The sequence below is a fragment of the Coloeus monedula genome (genome assembly GCF_965178545.1).
Source record: "Coloeus monedula genome assembly, chromosome: 5".
Classification (NCBI taxonomy): Eukaryota; Metazoa; Chordata; class Aves; order Passeriformes; family Corvidae; genus Coloeus; species Coloeus monedula.
In genome coordinates, this window is record NC_138785.1 from 2,231,672 (window position 1) to 2,250,290 (window position 18,619).

Genomic DNA, 18,619 nt, shown 5'->3' on the forward strand with positions numbered 1-18,619 from the left:
CATGCTGTCCCTGCCCTCGCTGTGTTAGACGTTCCACTCTACACGGACGTATCATGCTCTAGCACTTCAAATATTAAATAAAGTACTTACAAGTGAATAAAAACCTCACACAAATACAAGTTGCAAACACCATGCAAAGCTCACAGGGCAGATGTAGCTTCTAACACTGAAGCATCCACTCCAGTTGCCATACTACAAGGATCAGTCTTTCAGATAAATTTAGGAGGACCTCTCCGCATTAAGTGGATCGTTTGTTTGCTGTGACCTTTTGGGACATTGAGTATCTTAGTTGCTGAGATTATGTAAAAAAAATCAAGTAGATGTAGTCATGCCAATATTTTATCTAGGTTTTCTGGGCTTTAGTGGACTTCAGTGATAAAGATCAGCCTGCTGTCCGAACACAGGCTGCTTGTGGCCTATGGGTTTAAACTTGGGGAGCTGAAAGAGTAGTAACACGAAAACACAAGTTCTGTGTTGGACAGATGCAGGGGACATAAAGGATCGGGATACACAAGCACAACACACACCATCAGCACTTCCATGCTTGAGGAATGTCTGCATGCGTTATTTTGTCACTCAGATCCACTCCTTCTCTTATGAAATAACCACAGGGAGTTCAGACTAGATAAATGGGATGGGAATTAAGTCAACACTGCAAACTGTGAAACTCTTGTTGATGCATAAATTCTTTTCAGGAAACCTAGGAACATGTGTTATATATATATGATGGTATTTCCTGTCCCTTTTCAAGTCCATGCATGAAAAAAACAAAACAAAACACAATTTAGGGATCAGCTGCCAAACGCAAACACCACAATACATGAGAAAAAGAAAAGAGCATGAAGAAAACATGTAAAAATCAAAAGACCTCTTTGTCACTTGGAATGTGAAATTTTTTTGGAAACTGCCCAGTGATGTTATGGAAGAAAACCAAAGTCCTGTGCGAAAGACATGTCACGACACGGTGTATAAGCATGCTGAGAAACAGCAGATGGGATAAACTGAAATGACATCTTTGTCTGAGGTGACGACTGCACGTAAAACTCGCTGGGATCATCTCACCACACTCTGAGAACAGCATTCTTAGGTTTCCCTTAGACTGCAGCATTTTTGGCTGAAATGAGAGAGACCCCCCGCTTCCCGAGCCGGGCTGCGAGCTCTGCCCATTGCTACCAACTCCCCCAAGTGCTTCAGGAGCTCAGAAGCAGCAGGGAGCACACAGCAGATGGACATGGATGAAAACAGGCTCAAGAGACACCAGGTATAACAAATGCACGAATGAGATTTTCCTTCACAAATTCTTGGAATGACCCTATTGTGCTGTAGAATAGTGGATGGGATGTGTGGTGTGGAAAAGCAAGATGGAGTTGATTCTTTCTGAATACCTTATTTCCATCAGGGTTGTGGATTACTGTAGTTTGGGGCTCCTGAGCAAGAACAAAATAAAGAGAGAAAGAGTTCCCATTGGTAAATACATTTTCATTGGTGTGAGGAAGTGCAAGAAGAGCCAGCTCACAAATGCTGAACACTGACAAGAGTTAAAACAAACGTTAACTGTCGCCAGGGGGTGAAACTGGATGTCTCTAACACAGATTTCCCCAACAGCAAGCCAGAAAAAAAGGCCATCTCACCTAATGCAGCAGCATGCAGAGACCTTATTCAGGACCAGGGCACGCAGGGCTTTGAAGCTCTGGGGACCTGCAGAGGCTCTTCTGCACAAGGGCAGACCAAATGCTCCGTGTGCTGTCCTGTCGGAGCCTGGACAGGCAGGGCACGACAAATCTTTAAGCTTTAATAACCTCTTCTCTTTAATCATGCTTGCGTGTACTAGCATGAAGTGATGAACTCGAAATACAGAGGAATTGATAAGGATTAAGGATGAGTTGACTACCCCATGACACTACTGTGGTTTGGAAAGCATGGACTGCCCCCAGTGGCTGCCTTGGCAGAGCTGCATTAAAGCAAGCGAGAGAGATCTTTGTGTCATTTAAGAGTGTAATTTCCCCAAATCCTTTTCCCTTTAAAAAAGGTTCAATAATCTTTGAAATGGCAGTTAGCCAGCACGCTTTCAGCACGGACCATCGGGCACAGCTCTGTCTGGGAACAGACTGCCATAAACTCCTGCATGCAACCTGCTGGCTGGGCCTTTGGAAGTACTTACTGTATGCCTCAGTGCCAGCTGCTCAAAAAAATTCCAGAGGAAAAATGCCTCCAAATGTGTACGAACTACCCCAATTTCAAAGTTTTATATGCACATGGGAAACAAGAGGTCACAACATGGTGTACTTAGGCACTGGCATTTACATTGGTGAGCCCCGTGATACACAGGTGCCTTAGAAATAGGCTATTAATAAAAGCAAGATTGCAGTAAACATCCAGGAACATCACTTTGATTTGTCATACGTCCTTAACAGAGCTTATTAATGAGTAATGTCTCCTGCTGATTTAAATGGAAGAGAAACCAAAAAAATGTTTAGCTCTAGCTCAAGATGCCTCTTGATCCCAGAGAAGACTTGCAAAGTCCTGCTGAGTTTCAGGAAATATGGAATGAAAATCTGAATAAGGTCTGTTTTATGGCAGCCTAGTAATAATCCTGTTAGCTCTCCTGGATGTCAATACTTTAACTAAGACAAAGCAGAGAAAATAACAGAGCTGTTTTTAAAAAAATTTTTTGGTGCAAAAGGTTAGCATTAGAATGTGGAAACAGTCATCAGGCAAAGAGCAAAGAGCAACACCAAGCGCATTCTACTCACTTTCTGGCACAGCATGCAAAAAATTCAGCTACAGTTACAAATGCTACGACTCTACCGCATCCAGCTTCCATTTAACATTTTCTGTCAATAAACACGCTCTAATGGACTTCCTCACAAAAAAAAGACAGCATAATTCAAACAAAAAGGTTTTCCAAAACCTGTTTTTAGAAAGCAAACAGAGTAAATGCATGAAAAAGCAAAAAAGAAAAAAAAAAGGAAGAACAAACAGAAGACGGTCAAAAACTTCCAGATAGCATGAGAAGGAAAATTCCAGGTATACCAGCGCCGGGGTAGGAATATTTTCCTTGGGGCTGGTTACCACGTTGGTTTTGTTGTTTATCTGTAGGTATGCAGAAAACAGAAACAGACAGGCCTTAGAACTCACGGTAGGCACCGTATCTATATCTCTGCACACATCTATAGACAGGTATTGGTATCTATAGATAGATATAGATATGGAAATAAAGAATACAGAAAGATGAACTCAGGAACTTGCAGGAACACTAACACACTAGCTCTGGGAGCTGGCTGGCAGCTCCTCACCAAGGGCTGTCAGAGCCCTGCACCAAGGCCTAGGTAAGGAATAGATGAGTTCATCTGAGACACTTAACAGAGAGCCCTTAAGTAGCAGCTAGGCACGTCTAAGAAGACTAAAGAACTAATACGGGCTGGAACGAAGTCCTAAATAGCCACTGCCATTTCCTGACATGCAATGGTGTTAAGTCATTGCACACAACAGTTCTTTATTTCTCATGGATTATCCCTACCATAAATAATATTTGATTATTCGTAGCTCTCCAAGAATCTCTAATTTGTTCTACTGGCTTCTGATTCCACTTTGGAATAAATATGACTGACCCTAGAAAGAGACTGGTGCCCCTTTAGCTTTTTTGGTGCTAATTTTAGCAGAAAATAATTGGCAGCTTCTCTGGGCTGGTACTGTGACTTGGAAGCACAAGGTTTCCCACTATGGTACCTGTACTCTTACTCCAGCAATCACCACCTCTCTGTTTAACTTTACATATAGGTCATCATGATACTTCTTAAGCTTAGCACAGTGCTACACCTTCTGGCTTTTATCTGTACAAAATATTAATTAATATTAAACTGCTTAGCAGGACGTTTAAAAGTATCTGATCTTTTAAAAATATTTTCCAAGATTTAACTTTCTTTAATACCATGGGGTACGGGAAGAACAGAAATACTGAAAATAATGTAGCAAGCCACTTCATACATGCACTAAGAAGCAAAATTCAAGTGTTGTAAAACTGGTTTGAAAGATGTGTTTTTTCTTCTCTAACAATAATTAGGAAAAAATATTGTGTACATTTTGGTCATGTCTAATTTCAACAAGGGTAGTCCAAAGCATCATGCGGAACTGGGTATACAGATACAGATTATCTGAAAAGACTTCGATCCAAAAAAGCCAAGTTCTACCGAACCTTCTAGTAGTAGCACTTAGTAATAAACGTGCAGCTGTTTTGTTAATGGATTTTCCTAAAATTGTAATTAACTTTACCGAAGAGAAAGAAATGAAATTCACAGACTCCATGTCCTCAACACTTTTTGATGTTTATTTTACTTCGGGCCAGGCATGGCAGCTGACTTGTGGATTTCAGGAATTGAGCCTGCAGCTGAAGTGAATTTTACTTAGGGTATGTTTAAATCATGGAAATGTCAACAGAATTTGCAGTAATTAATTACAGATTGCAAATTTTCTTATTTTAACCAGCATTTAACTGGCTTTGAAGAATATAAAGTAGTTTTGTTAGTTATTATGTCGACACCAAATGTTATTTAATAATACTTGTGATAGAAACCACTTTCCCATATAGAACAAAAATAATTTTCTTTGATTTAAAAGCAAAGTTCACAACGCTCTATAGCAGAGCAGTTATTTTTTAAACAATGGTCTTTCTACAGAAATTGTCATTAAGAGCACATATGAGTCATTACTGAGTTGAGAGTGTTTACGCCCCGACTTGGCCTAGTTATTGCCAAATAAATTTCATTTCTCTACGCACAATTACAGCTATAAGCTGTAGGATTGTCTGAAGTCAGGACGGGGAGAACAAACACCTTTGTGTATAAAGTCTTTCACAGGGAGATCTAAGTATTGGCAAGTATTTCACTTGCTTTGATATTTACGGGATTCTGAGATGGGCAGAATCCTGAACTCCTCACTCAGGAAAAAATTTTAAAGAAAACCCCACCCATTTCAGTAAATGGAAGTTCTACAGGAGAACTGTAGAATAGTGGGAACACAACACTGCTTGATAGCATAAACTAAACCTTCCAAGCAGGACAAAAATCGCCTATCAAGTAGCATAACTACAAATCCGTATTTTTGTGACAGTGTAGTCGTGGAGAGACTACGAATAAAAAGACCCTAGCAAAAGGCAAAAGGCAAACAGACATAAAGGAAAAGCATAAGGAAAGAAATGAAGATTTCATACAGTCCTATTCAGTAGTAGCTTAATATAAAAACTCAAGTGATATCCCAAACGAGTGCTCTTGGTTGAATACATAAGGAAAACAGGTTAGTCAAAGTTCAATTCCAATTTTGCCTGAGTAAGCAGAGCAGGCTTGGGTCCATAGTCCCTTGGTGGAAGCCCTATGAAAATAAACAATATTAATTACAGCTACTGCTGAAAACTGCAGGAAATCTATTCAAAACTTCTTCAGCAGGTATCGAGAATCCGGCATTCATTAGGAACAGAGAGAGAGAATGTGATTCAGAATACAGTTATTTCTTCCACGTAAACAGAACTTGGTAAAACCCTTTGAAACTTTGAGAGAAAACTGCAATAAGCTGTACATGTTTTGTCTCTCATAGAACAGAGACATATTAATCTATGAACATGCGGTGCGTTTTGCATGTATTTTTAACAGCAAAGTAACTCCAGAAGGATTACAATAATTTCATATGAAACAGCTACTTTAAAGTTAATTTGCGCTTAACCAGTGGCCTTCTGTTTGTTGTGAAGACAGAGAACGTTTTAGTGCTGCATTGCTTGCCAAAAGTCACTCTCTGAGGTGTGACAGTAGTGCAGGACAGACACAGACACACACACACACACACACACACACACACACACACACACACACACTCTCCCCAAACAGTTGGGTATGAACTGTAGAAATTATTACTGGCCTTTTTTCCATAGAGTATGAAAATATTTTAACAAACAAAGCCTGTATCTTGGGGCTTTATCTTTCACATGGTACTTCTGTAACAAAAAGTTAACACACACTTCAGGTTTGGGATCCTGGCAACATCCACACTGCACCTTCCCGGTGCCCCTCCTTTGGACACCGTGGATCCTGTCACTGGAATTCTATATTCACCCCAAGGAACAGAGGATTTACCTACATAACGGCAAGGCTGCTCACACCTGACCAGCAGCTTTTGCTTTCCAAGGAGAGTTGGCTTCCCAGTGAAAGGTGCGGATGAGGGCTGTTGGCCTTCTCTCTGCCGGCAGCAGCAGCAGCAGGCAGAGCCCATCCTCATGAACACCTTAAAGGTCACATTCAAAACCATCATAAACAGCAATAGAGGAGGTTATCATGTAGGGTCACGGAGGCCAAATGAATACAAAACTGGAGAGTAGGTTGAGGAGGAAGAAAAGTTATTGAGACTGTCAGTTGGGAGATCTTGGGACACAGCCCTGAGCTGTGAAGGAAGCTGGCTGGGAAACTAGTGTGGAAAGGCTGGGAAATTGGCTTTTTTACTCCTGAGCATTTAGTATGGCATCTTGGGCTACAGTGGCTCGATTAATGCAGTAGGGTATCACTGTGCAATGTGTTTTGTGTTACATTTTATGATATTAATACTATTAGCTTTTAAAGTAAGATGTTTTAAAAATGAAGAGAAGGCTGTTATAAGATTACTATTTTGTTACTATTCTTATTTACTAAGAACAGCTGCATTGGCTGATGTTACATCTACTTTTTTGGTTTTTTATGTCCCCAGGTTAAAAAGAAGTAAAGACTTGCTTGAAAGAACGGCTGAACGATTCTGTGTGGATGGCATATAGCAACTGCAGGCTTAAAATTCACAAGATTGTACTTTAAAGTCTTGCAGTTCTCACAGTATGTTAACAAAGCTAAATGCAACTGTTTGATTTCTAAGTGTGAACGTTTCACAGGAGGAAAAAAAAAAAAATCTGTCGATAAAGATCCTCACCATCATCTGAACACTCGAACTGGACTTCCTTTTCTGAATTGACCAGTCAGAGAGAAAGGAAAAGAAGAAAACGTGACTGGTTGGATTTGCAGTATCAATGCATGGAGTACAGTATATTTCTCTTTTGGCTTTTTTTTTTTAAATAAGAAAAAGACAGCTACAGCTGTTGGAAGGGGTGGAAAAAATGCTACGGAGTATCTCAATAACAGCATCCCAATTAACAGAAATGACAAAACCAGACTTCCCCAGATGTACATTTACTCCCTTTGCTCCACATGACCATGCAGACTAACAGCAGACACATAACGTGCTGAAAACCAAAGAACTGAATCCCAACAAGTGCAATTTAGGCAAAATTTTGGCAACCATTGTTTCCCATATTATAATTGAGATTGCAATAGAACAAATAGCATCGTAGACCTGTAGGAGGAATGATATTTAAAAAGGAAAACTGGCCAGAGAGTGCACAAAATTTATCTATTCTACAGTGAAACACGTTCAGGGTTTTCCAGCACTGATAGAATAGTTGCAAATGTGTGCTTCTCCATGTGACTGGGATATCCACTGCTTGGCAGTGAGAAGCACTGAAATGGTACTGTACTCATTTCTTTGTAGGTCAGGCTTGGGATTTTTTTCATCAGAAAAGTGTGCATATGTCAGACAGCAGGCACAAATGTACTGTGAATCTGGTATTCAAGCAAGTATTTATAATACTTTGTTAAAGTAAGATATTAAGATTAAATAGAAAATTAAAATTCAGGTCAAAGACACCCTTCTGCATAAACACACAGCGCAGAAGAGTATCTTTTGAATCTTATAATGAAAGCTTGAGGCATTATATTAGTCTTCAAGAATCCTCTGAGAAAAAAAAATGAAGCATTTTCTGCTGAGTGTTTTTTTATTCCTCTTTTTTTTTTTTTTCTCCAAAGCATTTATGCAGAATGTTCATTTGTGAAGCATCTCTCCTCCTGCAGGGTCTGGTGACGAGAGAACAGGAGCTCTAAATCATGTACGAAAGCTGCCAAAATGTTTCCTTCTTAGCAAGGTCTCTTAGTCAGGATGAGCTGATCTGAGACAGTAAACCCCTCAAGTTCTGCCAAATATAGCAAGTACATCTGGCAGAACACACCTCATGTGGAGCCAAGCCTACCCATACACTTTCGGTCTTACGCGAAATCTAATGGAAAGTCAAGGGGAAACACAGAGGCAACATAACTGCACGTAAACACTGATGCTTAAAAAGCCCACCACCAAACCACTATTTACAAGGTAATTGACAACTTTGAGTCATTCATTAGATAATCATTCTTCATTTAAAAAGCAAGAAAAAGCATTTTCTCCAGTAGTTTTCTATCTTCTGCTTACTTAATGCTGGCTTTTCAAGTATTTACTTCACTTTTAAGCTTCACCTACTAACTTTAACCACTCCAAATAGCTAGTGAGAAGCACTTGCTAACAGATTCTATGAAGGAAAGAAATAGCAATAATCAATCCTAAAACCTGGCAGAAGTTACAGATAGGTGGAGACTAAGATGAATCTTTGAAATTGAAAGCAGGTGTTTAACCTACCTTAACTCCATCCGGCTTTTTCAGTAAACTCTTGGCTGCTGTAAAATAAGACCAATAATTTCAGTGTCAGGTGGTTCCCCAGAGGTCACCCCAGCTGTGCAGCAAACCCCCAATGCCTCCCAGCTCCAGGTATGCTCTCAGCTTTTATTTCCTCCTTTTATTTCTCTGAGCATGGGGAATGAAATCTTTAGGAAACTACCAATCCTTAGGATTATCAAACATCTTTTTCCATTGACTAAAGCTGTAGGTTGACTGTAGTTATATAAGGAGAGAGCTCCTCGGGTGGCAGAGAGGAAATGGAAGCAGGGTGAGTGTAAAAGCAGCAGCTTTGGATATATTCACTTCCTCAACTGCAATATATTTCTATTTGTTGATGGGGATAGTTAGATACGACTGTGAAAAGGTTCTGATTGGTCTCTCATTGTTCTGATGGCAGGGACTTAGACCCGGTGTCTGCAGAGCCCACCGCTATCTTAATGAGGGTATCGATATCCATAATCCCCCTCTGGGCACTTCCCACCATGACAGCATCAGCCTCCTTGTGTGAAAGGGCAGCACAGTTGCAAGGAAGAAGGGAAGGACGATTTGCTAGTGAGGGGCTGTTTCAGAGAGCTGCTGCCCATGAGTCAATAACAATGAATTCCAGGCTTTGCTTCAGCTCCTAATGAAGAAAACCTGCTATTTTCTCAATCTTGCTGTACACGGATCAAATTTCTTCAAAATTTCATTTGCCATAACGCTATTCACGTGTCAGGCTTTAAATTCCACCGCTTAAAACTAGCATCAAATAATTCCAATTTACTAAATTTAGAAGGCTAACATGCAAACAAGCACAGCACAGCTCTGAACCTGAAAACATTCACAGCAGAAATATGTGCTGGCTGACCTACCAAATCCATATCAACTATTCACTAAAGCGTAAATGCTTCATGAATCACTGCCAAAGACTTGAAGAGTAATAAATTACACAACAAGCCTGGCGTTATTGGGGTTTTATTGTTGTTTATGACCCAATCTTCCCATCAAAAAGTGTTCCACAGCTTAGATCGTAAGAAGTTGCTGTTGTGTATATAAGGGAGACAGTCCTGACATGGAGCTCTCACCATTACTGGCATCCTTATCTTAAAAAAAAAACCCCCAAACCCCAAACCAACTGGACCTTGCACGCCCAAGGCTGCCCAGACCAGCTGAGGATACTGGAGTTACTGAGTATGTGGTTTATGTTTAAAGCTAATTCTTGTAATTGTGGCTTATGTTCGAGCTACAACTGTATTAAGTGCTCATTTTACGTCACAGAAAATGTAGGACCACCTCAGCAACTGTACAGAAATGACTAATGTCCATTATTATGTTGTTTACATGAAACAAACCCTGGAAGGTGAAGCCAGGCTGATGTTTCTCACTTCACTAATATATCAGCCCTCCAAATGCAGTTTAATAATTACGGACATCAGCCAATGCTACCCACACAGCCATGTCTTACAGCAAAAATGAACAAAAATAAATTTGCCTGTATTGTACAGCAGGACCACTGCATGTTTTTATTTAGAGAAACACATAAGGTAATATTGAAATCAAATTGTTCTCCACACACTTTGGAGATAGAACACTCCCTGTGGCAATGTGTGCTTTCAGGACCTGAGGCAAGAGTGCCTTAGATTTTACATTACCACAAATATTGTGGGCACTCCATTAACTTCAGGAATTTATTTAGGGAAAGCAAAGGGAAGGAGATATTTCTGAAACCTAAGGATAAAAAAACTCAGAAGTTAATTGCTTTCAAAGCCCATTTCACACCCTTAAAAATATGGGAAAACATCAATTAATTCTTATAGGCTGCTGTAGGTCCTTTTGCTAAATTTGTGCATGAAACTTCGTAGCTCTTTTAATGCTTGACAAACACTACATGTTCTATGTAAACAATTAAATGAGAGGCAGTAAAATGAGGGCACCACAAGCAGTAACACCAAGTATTTATTGCATGTGTGGCACTGCCGGTGCGTCCTTCAGAATGTGCCCAGGGTGGATTACTCCGCAGTACTGCATGTTACAGGACGTATTCTCGGACTCTGCTGGGTTTGGCCTGAAATGTATTTTTAATAGTATTTGGATTCATCTTTCTTTAATCACAGATACTGCATACAAATGAAATATTTAAAGAATTTGCAGGAGCAAAGCAATCAGCATATTCTAAATGAAGCCCACAATGAGAGATTTCTTGCAACTACAAGCAAGAGCTATAAATAAAACCTAAGGCAGCGCTACTAGGCCAGAAAGCAGACTGGAAACAAATGGTTTGTGACAACATGTAGAAATTAAAGTGATTGAGGACAAACAGCAGTTTGGATTGAGAAGAGAAAAAAGATGTTCCTTTCACGTGCTGAGGGTCTTACCTCACAAGAAATATACATTCCACATAAAAGGAAGAAAAAAAAAGGAAAATAAAACACTTTTATAACCACATCATTATGGACAAATGACCTTCATAAGCATGCTTTGCAATGAAATACAATGAATAAAGAAACTGAAAAAATAAAATGTCATCAAGAAAAAAATACCAGTGGCTCTGGTGTAAAACAAGAGATGACAAGATGAAAAAATCCAAAAAAAAAGCCAAAAACCCTGTTTGCTTTTAATGCTGAAATACTGTTTTAAAACTACTTCAGCTTTTTTGGTTCATGGAAGTTGAATTTGATCCTTACATATATAGACAGTGACAGTTATGAAAAGGGATGAGGAATGATTTGTTTGTTTGATATTTAACAGTAAATCATTTTTACAAGAAGCGCAGCCCACAGCCTTCCCACCTTTTAAATGAATTGGCAGGCACTGGAATTCATTAAGCACTAACTCAAGGTAATTTAGATAAATGTAGTCCTCTGTGTTTAGGTGTGTGTTAAAGAAGGGAACTTAACTAAGAAAGAAATTGTATTTCAAGTACTATGCAAATTGAACAAGTTGTTCTTGCATTCATGATTATGTAACTTTTTTGGGATGAGTCAGTGCTTATTATTATTCAAAACATACCCAGAGCATTATTATGTTTTTATCTGTACAGTAATTTATGTTACACTCCAATAGTTACATCACAGAGTAGGAGGATATGTAAAATTACTGATTTTTAAATCTGGTGTTCTATTTCACTATTCACTGGAAATCTCAAATGGCAAAACGAAAAATTCAACAGCATCAATATCGTGGCAATTCTACTACCGAGAACAATTCTAATTCTGCTAACTGCAAATGTATTTTAGCTTTTGCTATTAGAACTTGTTTGGTGTAAGATCTAAATCTCCAGAGTCATCAGAACAAAACTGTTTCATAAGGAGGAAATAACTCTCCTTACATCCAGCTAGGCACTGCTGGGCATTAGAAAGAAAATGAGGACTCACGTTACTACATTTCTTACTCCTTAGCAAAGCAATAAAGAAATGAATGTGTACTGGTGGTATTTTTAACACAGGATGCAACAGAATCATGGAATGACTCTTCACATATATAAAAATATAGAAGTTCTAAATGTTGTTTGCTGATACTTATGCATGTGGAGCTACATACATAACTTTCAATTTTCCTGCACCAAAATAGGCATAAAAACACTGCCTGTCTTACGACAAGTAATAACCAAAAAGCAGGGAAGGAGCTCAAATTCTACAGAAAAATCAGATTGTCACTTACAAGAGAATTTCTTTGGCCCAAAGAGACTAAATTCTTGATCGCTTCATCACAGGAAAGAACATCAACCATACTCAAATGCTCCTGAATGAATCCTAATTAGATCTCAGCCTTCACAGACATCAAAATATGAAGACTGCATTAATCTGGAGCTCAATGAACATACCTGAGAAATTTCTGGTAGCCAGCATGGTTGTCAAAATGGCCCCCTGTGTACACACACATTTTCTCAAATTAGCATCACACTTGTGTAAAACTCCAAATGCCAACACAACACTACACAAAGGAATTATAATAATATACCAATATATAATTATACCAATTACTGAATTAACCTGGAAAGAATGGATTCTCTGTGCATTACCTCTCACATGCCATGTCATGAGTGCATAAACTGTAATTTAATCTTAATTACACACCTATCAGCAATCTTGCTAATCTCAAATATTTGCCAATTGACAGTATGTAATGCACAGGCCAAGAGTATTCAGAGGATCAGTAATTATTCAAAACACACGGCTGAACATGAAAGAGACTTTACTACTGTTCTTAGATTCTTTTTTTTTAGGGAGGAATAGGAGTTTAAGGTGCACATTAGAAAAGTTCACATCTCCAAAGTTATCCTGTCTTGCCAGGAAAAAAAAATTCTTCTGAATTGCTATTATTCAGAAGAATAACCTTAAGGATTTTCCTTCAACAAAATACTTTTAGTGTGTCTAAATACAGAGGACTGATATTATTTTGAATTTTAAAAAAAAGCTAAATTCTATTCACTTTCATGAAAAGTTTAATATCTTCAAGACAAAAGCTGATCTTCTATCAATAGGTTATTTAAGAATAATATTCTAGAAAAACTGCACACAGGGACCATTTGTTTTGCACATGGAACACAAGCACAAGTTTTCATTCATACCTTTAGTTTCCTTCTTGCATTGAATTTCTTCAGGCAATCTACAGTCTCTTGTCTGTGCATCATAGAGGCAACAGTAGAACGTTGCTGAGACAAGAAGAAAAGAATTATTTTAAGGCACCCAGCCAGCTGTTTAGAAGTTTGTTTACTCTACAACACACATATTACAACCCATGGTCCCCAACTTGGGTCTTTAATTTCTACCTTGTCTGATTATCCCACCGTGCTCATTTTACTCAGCCTTTTCCACGTATTAAGTCCACTTGAAAAGACACTGTGTGGAATATACTGAGAACAGGAGAAGAGTCCTGGATCCAGGAACAGACAAGCAGCCTTGGCTACCTGCAAATCGACTTTTCAGAATTCCCTTAACTTCCTGCCTGCACATTTCAGGCTTATCTGAATGATTTCAAGGAAATGAAGACGTGAAGCACTATTCAACTCAAAGATACTTTCCTGCACTTTCTTTTCATTGAGAATGTAAAATAACACACTAATTTTGGCAGGGAACTTCTGCACAACAAAGTCAAAGGCAAAGGAGCTAATTTCTTCAAAAATCTTATCCCAAGCTGAGATCTCAATATAGACCACTATTGACTGTACCTGTGTAATTATAATTTTACAGTTTATAGTTACACAGCTGCATGAACAAGGACGAAAGTTATCCTCTGAACACCTTCACTATATGCTGAAGCAAACCATAAGCTGACTTGTCTGCCAAGTGATCCTGTTGAACCTGTGGAAATTACTTACACAGATCCATGGATGCTTTAGTGCTTCCGATGCTGTGATACGTTTTGCTGGGTTGATGGTGAGCATTTTATTGATAAGGTCTTTTGCTTCAGGAGTCACCGTGTCCCATTCTGGTGAGGGGAACTTCAGAAAAAAATACACAGGTGTATATTGTCTTGTACAATATCTTTACACAATTTTACCTAAGGATCCAGTACTAGATTCAAATAAGAGCTTAAAAACGATAAGGCTCTGTCTTTTCCTCATCATCATTTACAAATTACCTAAATCTGAGGAACAACAGCCTCTTGTCTGTTTAACATAGTATGATTAGGTGATGTTGCAAAATTCATATGCCACCATATTGTCAGCTCTTAACTTTTCCCTCTAGGAAAGTACTGCTTAGAGGTACAATTATAAATAATTGAACAGACTGAGTATGGTACATACATCATAAGCACCAGCCTTGATCTGCTGGTAAAGCCTGTGCTGGTCTTCATCCCAAAAGGGCGGGTATCCCACCAGGAGGATGTACAGAATGACTCCTGCAGAAAATTCACACCAGTGTTAAGGGCTTTCTAGAAACAAACAGAAATTAATTCTGCACCCAACAACCACGTAAAACAGAAGGCTCACGAGTATCATCCCAGACACTGAAGAATGCTGCGCCTTTGTACTGGAGAAAACAGTAAAAGTGGGGTTCACAAGGTAACGTCTTACAGAAAACATGGGCAATAGCAAGTGTTTGACACAACATCAGTTCAGGAACACTGGAAACGTTGATCTAGCTGGAGAAATCATATTCCGTGATTCTGGATATTCTAGAAAAATGCATTTTTTATTTCTGGTTTTATCACGGCTTGTACTGGTGTCTGCAAGATTATGTTACAACTATTCTCATGCAACGCAAATTTGGGAAACCCAAATTTCTCTGTATTCGGTCAACAGGAAATTGAATAGACCACCTACTAGTCTGAGATGATTCCCTGTGACTAAAGAAAAGTGCTGCCATGAATACAACCACATACTAAGTGTGGGTAGAAGTAAAATAAGGAAACCAGCCACTGTTCTCAGCTGGGTAGCTGCCACATGCTGGTACCTAAGAAGGCACTGCTTTGAGAACTGGATCATAAAGTAAATGCTCTGTACTCCAGTTAAGAAAACATTTAATTTTGCATTATACCTGCAGTTGGGGTATATTAATCTGACCAAATTTTAGGCTGCTTGTGAACCAAAACTAAACGTCCAGCTCACAGTATGAACTGTTGTGTTTTCTAACTACTGAGACATGATACACCTGCAGTATTTAATACTTTTTGAAAGTATGTTGTGTAGACATGGCCAACAATGCCATGATAACACAACTTAGTAAATAATTAAAAAAAAAAAGGGCTTGTAGAGGAACAAAAAATCCAATGACCTCTAGCAGAAATTAATATTGAATTTTATTAAATACCTATTTGGTGATGCAGAACATAATGCGCCCTGGACATAATTTCTCACCCTTAAAACACTTTACAGTGGACTGAATATGACTTCCAGAGTTATTTCTTACCACATGCCCACATATCCACAGGTTTTCCATAAGGATCTTTTCGTAACACTTCTGGCGAAAGGTATCCTGGAGTACCAGCAAAGCCTGTCAAAAGGCAAGGCAACTCTGGTCAAAATCTGTATGGGCTCTGCAAAAAGCAAGTGATTCTCATCTTGGCCCACAAGACCCAGGACATCATCTCCCAAGCCATGGATATGACCTGCTTCATTTGCCCATTTGTTTTTTATGGCACATGACCTAGAGGTAATGCTGACATTATGGGGGACCAACTAACAAAGCAGAGGAGCAGCTACAGTATCCTATATAAAAGGAGATATATTTTACACAAAATTAGAGCTACATCTAATATGGTCTTTCCACTGCAGAACTCATTTCTGTGAAGTCATTCCACTTCTGGAAACCTCCTTACAAAAGTTTACAGGAAGCATCTCTGAAGCAATCTGGCCTTTAAAATTTACATGTTCTTCATCCTTTATTCATGACCAGCAGTGCTGCTTTCTCTGAGCAGAAATGCAAAACGAAGGTATAAATATTCCTTTTCTTAGGACACTGTAAAGGATAGAAACTTAATGACCATTGACAGTTTGCACCATTTCAGTGAGTATGCCTGCTCTTTCAGGCATCTTTGCCTAAAGTAAGTGCTTGGGAATTCCTGAGGGGTGAGAATTTGGTGGCTTTCATGAAGGACCACATGCCATTTGTGCAATACCTCCCTGGATTCCACAAAACTCGTGAGAGACGGTGATAACATATAAAGTGTACAGCTACAGGAAAAAAGAAGCCTTTGCCCTGCAGTTGCCAATTATTTTGGAGTAGGAGGAGGAAATTCTGTATATTCTACTGAGAAAAGAGCTAAAATATGGTCATGAAAAATAAGCTTGTTTTTTGCAGTCTCCTGATATGGAAGCTATGAATTGTTAAGGAGTACTATCACACAGGAAACACATCTTAAGCTCCTTGGAGAAGCTGAAATATAGATGTTCTAAGTAGCTTTAAATAGAGTGCTGTTTCACATCTCTTCTTGAGTGCAGTGCTCATTTTAAAGGGGAACCAAAGTCATCTTGACTCTAAAACTTACCACAGCTAAATGAACATTACTATGCAAGACTTGAAAATAAACTTTAAAGAAAAAACAAATATAGTACGTAGCTAACCTTATCTCTCAATGAAGATACAAAATAGGTCTAAACAGAAATAATTGGTACAATTTTAGTACACAGAACTATAGAATAGTTTGGATTGGAAAGGACCTTGAAAATCATCTTGTTCCAACCCCCACCATGGGCAGGGACATCCTTCCACTAGACCAGGTTACTTCAAACTCTGTCCCTGCCCTTGGACACTTCCAGGGATGGGGCAGCCACACCAGGGCCTCACCAGCCTCACAGGGAACATTTTTTTCCTATCATCTGATCTAAACCTACTCTCTTTCAGTTTGAAGTGATTCCCACTTGTCCTGTCACTACATGCTCTAGTAAAATAGTCTCTCCCCAGTATTGTGAGTGGTTTAAAGCAGCAAACACAGAAGGGTACACAGCTCTGATTTCAGTAAACAAGAAAGAACACACTGAAATAGGTAACTGTTATTTATCAGGTTATTCTATAACTGCTCAGAGGGACCCCCAAACAACTGTGTACTTTTCAGAAAGGTGTTGCTACTTATAGTAACTCCTTTAGCTAAAGCAACTTGCAAAGCTCAAAACTGTGACTGTGAAGTCTCTAGAAGAGATTGCATCACCTTGTACTCCTATCCCTGTATGACTTCTCTAAGTGCTGAGAGGCCCAAAACAAAATCCGTGCTTTGCTGAGCTCAACCTGCCTGACACCTTCCCAGTACATTAAACACCTGCTAAGCGGGTGGCAGGTTTCAACTAAACCCTGTAGCGCTTTCTACAAATAGGCAGAGAACAAGTTTGTTTTGCAAAATGCAAACCAGGAAAGTATTCTGGTTGTATTCAAACACCCAGAGCTCGAGCCAGTTTCCTGCTGAGGCACAGCCATGGTTCAAGAAAAGGGACCGTCACACCAGAGGACTACACACAAAATAAGGAAAAAAAAAAAAAGAAAGAAAAAAGAAAGAAAGAAAAACAGACTGATGCAGAGCTATAATTAGAATTAGAGCACACCATGAGTCACTAAGTGCTGCAGGAGCCAGCAGAAAGCAGAAAAATCTTCTGAAACAAAGTGAGAAAGTTCAAAATGCCCAGTGCATTGGTGTTCATGTTCTGCCCTGTTAATGCAGTCCCTGAAGCTGAAGGCAGGCACTCGGACCACTCTGGACCGGTTTTGCAGAGTAAGTTCCAAAAAGGTACAGAACCCGCTCATCTTATGGAGTAACACTTTTTTTTTTTAAGGAAAGAGCCCCATTAGACGACTTTCTTCTCATTATCTTGCTGACTCTTCCTTACATATATATTTTAATGACATTCTATTCCCTTCTACCAAGTTCTCATGATGCTACGAGTCTAAACCAAGCATTTCAGAAGAACCAAATGACAAAAAAATAAAGTGCAAAATTTTACAGGGCATTGCAACCTGCTCTGCATCACCTGCAGGTACACTATGTACAGAAAATACCCCTGAAGTCAACTTCAATCTGCTGATGTTTTCTTGAGCTGCTTCCTGTTAACCTGATGTTTTTGTCATTGTCAAAACACAAACCACTTGTGTTTTGCCTTGCTGCTGTTCCACTCCTTTTGTACTGCTCTGTTTGTTGATGTGCAAGAGCAATCTCCATCTTTTGTGGATTACTGAAATCCATTTATAAAAAGGCTGGATTTAAAACAACAGGCTGGCTTATAAAGATGCCAACATATGTCCAATGGTACTGCCTGTGCATCTACACGTACTTACAGCTGTGAACAGAGCCTCCCAACTCACTGCCCATAAAAACCTTTGTGCTTCTGTTCCAAGCTCACAACCACTTTGTTCCATTTCAAACTGCACTTTCTAGCTGCTCTAAGGGAGACTAGGCAGCTGCTATAAATATTTTATTCTGTATTTTTTTCCACCTGGGATTTACAACCAATTTTTCCCCATGCTTCACATCTGTTCAAAGAGGGTGGCACGTGAGACACATGTATCGTAATTGTACATGCACTATTGTTTAAAACTACCAGTATTAAATATTTTCCACCATTCTCCTTGGGACATCTATCAACCGTAACAAGCAATCTGTAATTACTGTCTGGTTACAGCCTCAGGTGCTCAATTCCCCCTATCTTCCCTTTCATTCAAGC

General features: G+C 39.2%; 1 protein-coding gene across 7 annotated transcripts in view; it reads right to left on the reverse strand.

The window, feature by feature from the left end:
• CAMK2D (calcium/calmodulin dependent protein kinase II delta) overlaps window positions 1-18,619 on the reverse strand; it is a 124,488-nt gene that overhangs the window by 19,554 nt on the left and 86,315 nt on the right. For 2 of the 7 annotated variants that reach the window (XM_082282533.1, XM_082282527.1), the window contains exons 9-17: window positions 15,381-15,464; window positions 14,276-14,370; window positions 13,847-13,969; window positions 13,097-13,180; window positions 12,350-12,392; window positions 8,509-8,546; window positions 6,940-6,972; window positions 3,034-3,093; window positions 1,386-1,427 (exon numbers count right to left, since the gene is read on the reverse strand). In XM_082282533.1, the coding sequence (XP_082138659.1) occupies window positions 1,386-1,427; window positions 3,034-3,093; window positions 6,940-6,972; window positions 8,509-8,546; window positions 12,350-12,392; window positions 13,097-13,180; window positions 13,847-13,969; window positions 14,276-14,370; window positions 15,381-15,464 (602 nt within the window). The remainder of the gene's footprint in view (window positions 1-1,385; window positions 1,428-3,033; window positions 3,094-6,939; window positions 6,973-8,508; window positions 8,547-12,349; window positions 12,393-13,096; window positions 13,181-13,846; window positions 13,970-14,275; window positions 14,371-15,380; window positions 15,465-18,619) is intronic. The other 5 variants (XM_082282528.1, XM_082282530.1, XM_082282529.1 and 2 more) reach the window with 5 other exon arrangements.